Source organism: Pelobates fuscus, chromosome 2, assembly GCF_036172605.1.
Source record: "Pelobates fuscus isolate aPelFus1 chromosome 2, aPelFus1.pri, whole genome shotgun sequence".
In the NCBI taxonomy this organism is placed as follows: Eukaryota; Metazoa; Chordata; class Amphibia; order Anura; family Pelobatidae; genus Pelobates; species Pelobates fuscus.
This window is the reverse complement of record NC_086318.1, coordinates 264029940-264041079: the sequence shown is the minus strand read 5'-3', so window position 1 is coordinate 264041079 and position 11140 is coordinate 264029940. Positions and strand designations below refer to the sequence as shown.

Below are 11140 nucleotides of genomic sequence, written 5' to 3'. Positions count from 1 at the left end.
TAATTGCCATGTGCGTGTGGGTGCGTGGGATTTCTTTGGAGTTACATGGCTATAGGTGGTAGACATCGCCAGTTTTCACTAAGTGTGAGAGTGTGTTGTGTTGTGTCAAAGCGTGGTAAGACCCATGTGGGTCTGACCATAGACAGTGGTGGTGTGCATGTCTGGTATTGAAGATCAAATCGTGGGTAGGGTAAATTTAGGTTTCCCTGACCTGTATCAACAGCATGATGTGTAGGCTCAGTGCAGGCGTAGGAAATAGCAGTACAGGTAGTGTGTTCGGAGGGAGGGTTACGGCTATGATCTACCTCTGCTTCCATGCGATAGCTTGGTGCGGTTCTTATCGCGTTTCTCAGCCCAAACTGCGATGCTACGTAGCGTGGGAGCCTTGGCTAGTTAAGTCAGTCCCTCAGGGATTGAATTAATGTAGGTATAGTGTGGTGCAGGGTTCCCTTGATATGATGCAGCTGCAATCAGTCCGTATCGTAGGCTTTGGTTGTGAAGTGTGAAGGCGTGTCGTACAGTGTTGTGTCGCGGTAAGGCCCAAGGGGGTCCGTGGATAGGTGGTAGTAGAGTAGAGGCCTGGCATAGAGCGAGTATAGTGGGTGGAGATAAATCATAAGGGGGCAGATCGGGACCAGGTATGTCCAACCATATTGTGTCGAGCTTCCCTATCAGTCGCGTAGTCTTCCATAAGTATCCCTCTCCTGTCTATATCGTGATCGTCGCTACTGAGCACGTCTAAACCAATGGGGAAAGTGTTTCGTAGTACCCCGGGGGGGATCTCCCCTTTGTTACGTCTACGCAGTTACCTCGGATTCGGATAGTCTGGTAGACTATTACATCATGTCCCTATGTGGTCCAGGTGGTAGCATGCCGTCACGTGTTGGGGGTGGTGTGTGAGAGAAGTAGTCAGGTAGACAGCACATATCAGCGGGTGGGGGGATGAGTGTGTCTTATAAGTCCTAGTGAGAGAAGTGGTAGTGGCTGTATCTAGATAAGTGGGGTCACGGTGGGAGTCCGCCAGGTCATCCAGTAGCACCCCCAAGGTCCTGTGGTTCGCATTGTCGTAGGGTCCTAGTTATCAGTCGTTAACTTATATAGTATTGTCAGGGTCAGTGAAGGCTAGGTCGCGTCGTTGGTTATCCCGTATTTGTCCGACCGTGACCATCGTGGTGACGGGGGGGGGGGGGGGGGACTGTGGTCAGGGGGGGGGTGCGGTTGATATGCGAAGTGCGGTGCTCCCGTCCCCAAGTCTCCCTGCCGACATCCCTCCCCTACGGCCCTGCACGAAAAACAAACCATGGCGTCCAGGAGTCTGTGTATTTCGCTACCCTGCCCGTCAGTTCCGCCTGGAGTGCCTCTGCTGCCCTGATGTCCTCTACCCTATGAATCCATTCCTCCAGCGTGGAAATCTGTTTTTTTCCAGTATACGGGTATGAGCGATTTGGCTGCGTTCAATAGATGTCGCAGAATGGATTTCTTGTATGTGGACAGCGGGTGTGAGGAGATATGCAGCAGGGCTAGTTCCACCGACCAGTCGAGGATCAGTTGTATGTCGGACTGAATCTGTACCCAGTATGGGGTGATGTTTCCGCATTCCCACCAGATGTGTAGGAGAGTTCCCCGTTCCTCTAGGCATCTCCAGCACGTCGGTGTAGTAGCGGGGAAGATCCTATGTAGCAACACTGGTGTCCTATACCACATGGAGAGTAGCTTGTAATTCACTTCCTGATAGCGGGAGCTAGAGGAACTTTTGTGTTGCCATGTCAAGGTTTTCTCCCATTGCATCTGTGGGAATGTTATGCCTACAGTTCTCTCCCAGCGTTGTTGGAAGGCGTTGTTTTCTGAAGTGGGGTCGGTCAACAAGTATTGGTAGAGGATCGAGACAGATCTTCCGGAAGACGTACCGCGGGAGCAGATATCTTCAAACCATGTCAGGTTTCTTTGTAGTTTTTATAGAGTTATAGTAATGACGGAGTTGCATATACCGCAGAACCGACATCGGGGACCGCGGCACGTCTCCCATTAGCTCTCCTAGTGTCTTCAGGTTGCCGGCTCGAGTAGCTTTATAGATTGGGTTGTAGTCCCCGTCACCTATAAATGTCCAGGCTTCCGCAGGTATTCCGCCTCCTATATTGGGATTGTGTGATATCGGCAGTAAGGGGCATGGTGTTGGGGAGACCTGTGGTGCCTCCCTGAGATTCTCCCATGTGAGTAGCGTTTGTGATATGGGGTCCTCGTCGGGGCTCCTGCTGTTCCTGGTTGCTCTTCTTCTCCATACCATAGCCTTCAATTTGGCAGCATCCCCATCTTGATCCAGGGTTACCCATTGCTTGGGTGCGTCTGTTGCCATTCCAGAATGCGCTGTAGTGTTGTCGCCTGATGATATTTCTTGAAGTCCGGTAATGCCAGACCTCCACTGTGTTTGGGCATGCATAGGAGGTCATGGCGTAGTCTGGATCTCTCCCCCCTCCACACGTATCGGATAACCGCCGACTTCAGCGCCGAGAAGAATGTCGCTGGTAGCGCAACCGGGATTGTCTGGAAAAGGTAAAGGGCCCTCAGGAGGACATTCATCTTAAGCACCGCTATGCGGCCAAGCCACGTGATGTGAGGGTAGTTCCATCTTTTCAGGTCTAATTCAATCTTCTGTAGGAGTGGTGTGAAGTTGCGTTGATATATTTCTGTAGGGTTCGTGGGGATCCAGATGCCGAGATACTTTATTGCTCCCGCACACCAGTGGAATGGGAAGAGCGATCCTAGGGCCTCATAGTCCACAGAGGGTACTGTGATGTTCAGTGCCTCGCATTTTGCCAGGTTGAGCTTGAATCCCGAAATACGGCCACATTTGTCAATTTCCGATAGCAGGCAAGGTAGTGTGAGCCACGGCTGTGAGATAAAGAATAGGAGATCGTCCGCGTATGCGGCCACCTTGTGTTCCGTGCCCTGCCACATGTAGCCGTGTATGTCCGGGCTATTCCGGATTGCCTGTAGTAGCGGCTCTAGGGAGAGGGCGAACAGGAGCGGTGATAGGAGGCATCCCTGTCTGGTTCCGTTCGCAATTCCAAAACTAGTTGTTAGTGCGCCATTGACACACACCGACGCTCTCGGTGAGCTGTACAGGGCAGTGATCCACGCCATGGCCCTCTGCCCCACACCCATAAACCGAAGTGTTCTCATCAGGTACGCCCAATCGACCCGATCAAATGCCTTTTCCGCATCCGTAGACAAGAGCAGGAGGTGTTTCTTGTATTTCCGCGCGTGATGTTGTATAGAGAACAAGCGCAGCGTGCTATCTCGTGCTTCTCGGCCCGGTATAAATCCCGTCTGATCTACGTGGACGAAACTCGGCAATATCCGTTGTAGTCTGGACGCTAGAACCTTAGTTAGTAGCTTCGTGTCTGTATTCAGCAGAGAGATCGGGCGGTAGCTGCTGCACTGTACTGGGTCTTTACCGGGTTTGAGCAAGACAGTTATAGTTGCCATCAACGACTCCATGCCAAAGGCCTCCCCCTCTGCCACTCTGTTAACAGCCTTTGTTAGCCACGGTAGCAATATTGGGGCAAAGTGTTTGTAGTAGCCAGTGGAGAACCCATCTGGTCCAGGGGCTTACCCGTTTTCGTATGTTTTAGTGCAATGGCGAGATGTTCTGCGGTGATCGGTTCATCAAGCATGGAAGCTGCTTCCGGAGACATCCGTGTCTGCACAGTATCCTGTAGGTATGTCCGAATGTGTAAGGAGGAGTCCCGTCTCTGGTCCTGATTCCCCGGTGGGCGAAGGTTAGAGAGAGTTGTAACAATTTCAGAATTCACCTGCTATTTCCTCTGGATATGGGGACACCCCGCCCGAGGGCAATCGGGTCTTACGTACCTGAGTGCGTACCATATCTCCTCGCAATAGGTGTGCGAGGTACTTCCCCCCCTTTGTTCGCGTGTGAGTATAAAAAGTTTTTTGATCTTTGGATCGAGCGCAGGTACCTTTGTGTGAGTAGGGCTTTCAGCTGTCGCCTGGCTTCCATTAAATCACCATAAACTTCCACCAATCGGGAGCATTTATGCTGGAGTTCTAGGCGTGCTATGGTGCTATAAAGTTCAGTCATCGCGTGGGTTGCCTCTTTCCTCTTGCGGGTTGCGATACCGATGAGAGTACCGTGGATGACACTTTTGTGTGCCTCCCACACGGATACCGGGGACATCTCTTCCGTCCCGTTTTCAACGAAGTAAGTCTCTAGCGCCTGGGAAACTTCATCTCTCACCGCGGGATCCTGGAGTAGGGCTTCGTTCAGGCACCACGTCCGAGTCGCTGGTTTAAAGAGTGGGGATTCCAGCTCTATAAGGACCGCGCCATGGTCCGACCATGTGGCAGGCTCTATAGAGGCTGCTCGTAATCTCGAGAGTCCCTCTTGTCTAATCCGTATATAGTCAATGCGGGAGTAGCGATCATGAATCACCGAGTAGTGAGTGTAGTCCCTGCTGTTGGGGTGGGTTACCCTCCAGCAATCAACCAGTGCTAACTCCCCCAGCGATTTACGTATAGATCGGATGTGGGACTGCCAGAGGCAGCAATGGCCGGTGGACGAGTCCATAAGCGGGTCTAATGCAACGTTAAAGTCTCCTCCGACAATCAGTGCTCCTTCGGAGAATCCTTGTAGTTTATTTAGGGTGTTCCTAAGAAATTGTGCTTGTTTGGAATTGGGTACGTAAATGGTAGCAAGAGTATACACTCTATCTGTCGTCAGCCATTCTGTCTAGTTCCTGAAATCCCAATTCAGCGGCGATCAGGATCTCAACTCCCGCCCGACGGGAGGACGGGTGGTTGTTGCAGTAACTTATAGGGTAGGAAGTGCTTCGGAATTTGGGGGCTGCGCCCTCCTTAAAATGAGTTTCCTGCAGCAATGCTATGGAAGTATGCTTCTGTCGTAATACCCTCAGTAAGTGGGTGCGTCTTTCTGGTATATTTAAGCCTCTGCAATTGAGTGTCATGACGGACATGGGAGCGTGGTGGTATGTCATTATCCATCCCGTTGGTAGCAGCGCCTGTCCGCAGGGGATGTGCCGCGCAGGGCGAGGAGCCGGAATGACAGCGCAGCCCAATGAAAGTGTACGTCCGTCTGTGGCGTGCAGTTACACGTGGGTTCCAGGTCAGGTTATTCGGAGTAGGCGTCCGAATGTCCTGTCTGTTGTCGTCTGTGTGCAGGTGTCCAGGGTGATGATGTCTCTCGATATCTGTGCCAAGCCTAAGTGTGTATTGTAGTGGAAATGGGTGGTGTATGTATGGATGTCTGTATCTTTGTGTGAGTTTAGGTGAGCCGAGCTAGCGTGGAACAAATAGTGTAGTCAGAGTGGTTAAAACAAGGGTGGGTGGGGGTGTTGTCCCCACGGGGTCAGAGAGTAGTATCGCCCCGGGATCTCCTTCGAAAAGGAGGAGTTCTTGCGCTTCAGCAGGAGTGGCCAGGTGTCCAGTCAACAACCATGACGGATGGACTTTGCTGAGGCTCCGCCGAGAATCTCGCGCGAGTAATCGTGTAGAGCTGTGGTTGGGGCCTAGGCCAGGGGTGGTATAACGAATGTGTGTGTGAGATAAATTCTGGTCCGTTCCGCTCGAACCGAGTCCTAGCCCAAGTACGTGTAGACTAGGGAGGTAGTATCCATCTAGAAGTAATACAATGTCATATTGAACAGGAAGATCAAAACATAAACTTAAAACAACAATAAGGGTGACCAGCAGTTACACAGTTCCCGCCCTCCCGTCTGTGCCTCCCGTCTTCATGTCCCCCTCTCCCCTACACCTCAGAACAGGACCAGTGTGACTATTATATCCTTCCTCCCCCCCTCCACTGTGTCCCCGGGGTTTGCGGGCCTGGTGCATTGTGGGCGATCTGGCCATTCAAACCGTATGGGGCAGTGTTTTTGTCTTATCGCTCCTTATTCTCTGTAGTGCGGGTGCTGAATATGGGGAGATCATATCTATTGCCACACATATAGACTGCATGGGTATGGGCTGTGGCACCGGTGTAGCGAAAGAAGCGTATTCTTCCACTATGCCCACTCCCCTCTCCCATACCGTCCCATTCCCCATCCCTGCCCCGTCCCGAAAAGAGCCCACAGTATACAATTATAGTTCCTAGCATACCTCCCAGCATTCCCCTACCACATACATAACATATCATAAGCTCCTATAAACAATCATAGACTACATGTGTGATGCTACTTACCAGAATGAGAGGGGCTCTGAGGTGGGTTCGACATCACATATCGAAAGTTCTTTTCGGTTGTTAGAGGGGTTGCAGTCTATGGCCACGTGGCTTTCGGGATCGTAGGTAGCCGGCCGTGGTCGCACAGTTAGTGAGGTGGGAACATTTCAACCAGAGCCCCTGTCTCCCCCCCCCTCCCAAAATTCCAGCCGGGGGCTCCATGTCGGTATGGGCAGGTCCACTGCCAAAGTCCCAAAAACTTAAAAGGGAGATGCGGGTGTTAGCAATTAGGGGGCTCGGGCAGAGTGATGGTCGTCTCAGTCAGTTCACAATCCATATGTGTACCCCGTGTGGGCAAGGTGCCCAGATGTGCAGTCAGGGTAGTAGGCAGGGGGTGCCGTAGTGCTCCTTGTGTCCCACCCAAAATGTAAGGACGTGGGGCCCCCCCTGTTCCGGTTTTCTTGTAGGTTGGCATATATATATGCGGCAAAGTGGGGAGGGACGGTCCAGGAAGAGGAGAAAAAGGGGCAGCGGGCCAGTGACTAGTCCTGAGCTGTTTCAGGGTGATGGGGACAGTACCTGTTTAGCGGGTTGGTTACATCAGGGGGGCGGCCAGCAGTGCCGGTCTTTTCATGCTTCTCGTTGGCGGGGTGCTGGGCCTGGTGGCGACCGTCCTCCGCCGCGGCGGGGTGCGCGTTGTTGCCTTTGACCTGCTCCCAGCGGGCCCAAAATCCAGTCTGGGAAATGCGTAGGCGGAAGTCCCGACTCCTCCAAGAATCTGGGGGCCTCCTCTGGCCATCTGATCGATATCCAGCCATTGCGGTGTCTAGCTGACAGAGCAAATGGAAAGCCCCACTTGTATGGGATATTGCGGTCCCTGAGTAGCGTTGTGATAGGCCGCAGTGCTCTCCTGGCCTCTAGGGTAACCGGGGACAGGTCATTAAATAGCTAAATAAGCGCTCCATGGTATTCCCAAGTGGGCCGCGATCTGGCCGCTTTCATGATGGCATCTTTTGTAGCAAATGAGTGGATGCAGCACATAATGTCCCTTGGGCCTTCGTCGAGAGAGCGGGGTTGCAGGGCCCGGTGTGCTCTGTCATATCGGAGTTCTAAGGGTGCGTCGTTAGGCAGAATCATGCGGAATATGGCTGTTATGGCCTCTTCTAAATCCTCATCTCCGTCCGCCTCCGGCATGCCGCGTACCCGTATGTTGCACCGGCGGCCCCTGTTGTCGAGATCCTCAACTGACCTTAACTGTAGGAGCAGGTCGCCTTGTCTCGCCAGGGCTGTATCGGTTGCCGCTAATCTGGCCGTTTGGGCCTCCTGGGAGTGTTCCAACTCTTGAACGCGGCTCCCTTGCGCTGTGACCTCTGTCCGAAGCCCTGCAATTTCAGCTCGCAATGCGTCCTGAATAGTTGTGGTGAGGACCAGGAGGTCCGCTTTCGTGGCCATAGCCGCCGCCATCGTGCGTATTTCTGCCCCGATGCCCTCCAAGGTGGATGCAGGGGCCGCTCTGGGTGTAGAGGAGGCAGCCGCCATCTTGGGGCCTTCGACCTCGGCGCGGGTATCCTCCGGCGCCTGCAGAAAACTGTCCATCGGACCAAGTGAGTGGCTAGGTTGAGATCCCCTGGGGGTCCTGGGAGGGTCGCCTCTACGGTTCCGTCCCATTAGTGCTGATAATAGCCGATTAGTAGGGCTTTTCGAGGACCGGTGGAGCGGAGCTCACAGTTCAAGCATCCATCCCGGCCGACGTCCAAGCCACGCCCCCTTGGTGTTTGGTTTTTAACTTTGTAGTTGTGCCTTTACACAATATACAAATGTATATTAATGCTTCTGTATATGAAGCGATCACAATAACACTTATTTTTCACTTTTTTTAAAAGTCTTTAGACTTTCTTGTGAAGCGGTAACTAGCCAGTGTTGCACACACACACCAGATATGAAGTGCACACCCCAAATGTACTATTTAGCACCTACATTTTTTTCAATTTTTAAAACTGCACAGCAGTATTTGACGGTTCTATTTGACTCTCAGATATGAAGTGCAGGCCCCAAATGTACTATTTAGCACCCAAAAAAAAATAGAATTTTTAAAACTGCAATGTAAGCACGGTATTTGACGGTTCTATATTTAGCAACAAAACTTTGATTTTTTTTAAACCAACAATGTAACAGTAGTATGTAAGGGTTTATTGGACTGCAAGAAATGCAGTACGCAAATGTAATATTTAGCACAAAAAACATTGTAGTATTTAAAAATGCCTAGATGTTGCCCACTGAGCTACTAGAACAGGATTAAAGTAATGTGCCTGGCACAGTTGCAAGTGCACTGCACTCTCTGTGGCACTGGGCTCAGGGCAGGGTACAAAAATGTAGTATAGCACCCACAAAAATAATCGTTGTAGTTTGCAGATTCAACACCAGAATTCTTTCCTAATCTGTCAATCACAGCTGCAGCATCCTCTCCCTACACTAATAAGAGCTCATGTGACGTGCGGCGCTATGTGATTCCAGCTGATATATAGAGGCTGGGTCACATGCTGCACTGGCCAATCACAGCCATGCCATTAGTAGGCATGGCTCTGATGGCTTCTAAGGGCACACAAGTCATACATACTGTATTAAGGATTTGAGTGTAAAGCAGTAATTTAAATATAAAGGCAAACAAAATGTGAATTTATCGCAGATATTTTGATATTTTTATGACCACATAATGTTTTTTACAGCATTAACTCTCTCATTATAAGCATTTATGCAATTTAAGTCATTTTGTACTATGTTAAATATTAAGACATAATTCATATAATTACACATTTAAGGACATGCGAGTAGAATTCTAAAACATATAGGGAATTATAAATACACATTTGCATTAAAAAAGCTGATAATGTAAACCACAGTTTACTTAATGAGTCAGTCTATTCTTCAGTTTCTCTCTCAAAAACTGATTGAATTAGGCACATATTTTATTTAGCCCTGGCCATACAGCCCCAGTATATTAGACAGCCACGCTAAATGCTTCCCTACAAGTTATGTCAATGTTGTCCTGCATTTTACATTAGGCAACCACATGCTCTGCAAATGCTGTCTTGATAAATAATGTGCTTCTCATAGACAAACAATGCTTAGACATGGCCATTAGACTGGCAATTGTACATCTCACTGCATATGCACAAGGAAATTAATGCTGGGCAAAAGAGGAGACGGATTGCCATTAAATATAGAAGCTAGTTATGTAGCGGACAGGTAAGATTTTTGTTTGACAGAAATGGAATATAAATCAATGCATATTTTTATTAGTACTTAATTAACCATTCACTTCTCTATGTTTCGAATTGTAATCACTAGACTGACCAATAGTTCTGGTTAGTGATTATCTCTTCTCTGCCTAAAATTAATGCAAATCATGATAACACATGATACAATAACTAATAACACTTTCCACTTTTTGTAATTAACTAAAGGAGACACTGTCCTAGTAATATATTGGGCATTTAAACGAAGAGGAGAAATAAAAACATTGCATTGTTTAATTTTTCCTCTTCTCTGTATGCTCTCTCTATGCTGATTTGCCAGGTGCAAAGGACAAAGCATGTAACAATGACAGGGAGCTAAGATGGAAGCAACCAGTTACAGGAAAAGTGATGTCTATTTTTACACTTAAAGGGACCCTCCAAATGCCATGAGCACTACAGCCCACTGTTTTCAGCTCACCCCTTAACTCCTGATGCTGTACACTCTTCCTTTTCTGTCTCCCACCTATTACGCTCACTCCTCCTTCCATCCTTTTTTATATATATACAGACTATTGGATTCCCTCATTTTCCTCTGTGTATTTGTCCTTCATCCTTTTAGATCGTAAGCTCATTTTGGCCAAACGGTTCTCAAACATTAAACCTGTTTTGTTATAATTAACTGTGTCTTGTCTTACCTATTGTACAGCACTACAAAATATGTTGGCACTATATAAATAATTGTTGTGGTTATGGTACGTGGCATGGTTCCATGTTTAGATATCAAACAGTTTTTACATGTTCTTTGTGATGGAGAACACTTGATGCTGTGGATGTGGGGCAGGCACTCATTAGGACCTAGTAAGTCGTCACACCACTAGTTTGATATCTTACCATGGGGAAAAAAATCAGGGCACGCTTGGCACCATAACCATTACAGCACTTTAAGCATACAACCCAGATTGATCGTCACCAGAATATTAAAGGAATTGCCTTTTCTTGCATGCATGATTGTTTATTTATTTTATTTTGCAGAAAGCAAAACTTTCGTTGAGACGTTGAAAGGAACAATCTGCTTGGTGCTGTGGATCTTCGAAACAAATGTGCGTGTCAATAGACTTACTGACTGAGATAGTTCTAGCATTCATCACTTCCATCAATACAAACTGTCATTACACAAACATTATTCCTATGAACAGAAAAAAAAAAAACATTTTTAGCTGTAAATGAGTAAAAAGCAAATGAAACAAGAATGCTTCAATTGCTTATAAGGTTTAGGATTGCCAATGTATAAAATATAATTTTAGCTGAACTAATTAATATAAATGTTTGTATTTAATAAATTCTTGTGAAATGTGATATATTTTATTTGTATGTGTAATTAACTATGATTCTGTGTTTAGCATATCCTCCATGGACTGCTACAAAATGGATTATTGAGTTATGAAAACTAATGTGCAATACCTATGTTTTTCTACTTTATTTTTTTTTAGAATGTTAATTTGCATAATAAAAAATTAATACATTTACCTTGTGTATGATCTATTCAATGCACATGTTTTTGAATACAATACAATAAATTTGCTTGCAAATTGGACTACTGTATATTGTATGTATCCTTTTTCTGAACTTTTTTTGTTACTATTCATCTTTCCTAACAGACTATCATCATATTAATATACATTTGCTACACTTACACTACACTTGACTACAC

General features: G+C 47.8%; 1 protein-coding gene across 1 annotated transcript in view; it reads left to right on the top strand.

Annotated features, from left to right (window-relative positions):
• Nucleotides 1–10911, top strand: part of FMN2 (formin 2) — a 172773-nt gene extending 161862 nt beyond the window's left edge. Inside the window, exon 17 of the mRNA XM_063443374.1 lies at nt 10462–10911. Coding sequence (XP_063299444.1) covers nt 10462–10488 — 27 coding nt within the window. The 3' untranslated portion in view covers nt 10489–10911. The remainder of the gene's footprint in view (nt 1–10461) is intronic.
• Nucleotides 10912–11140: the final 229 nt, after the last annotated feature.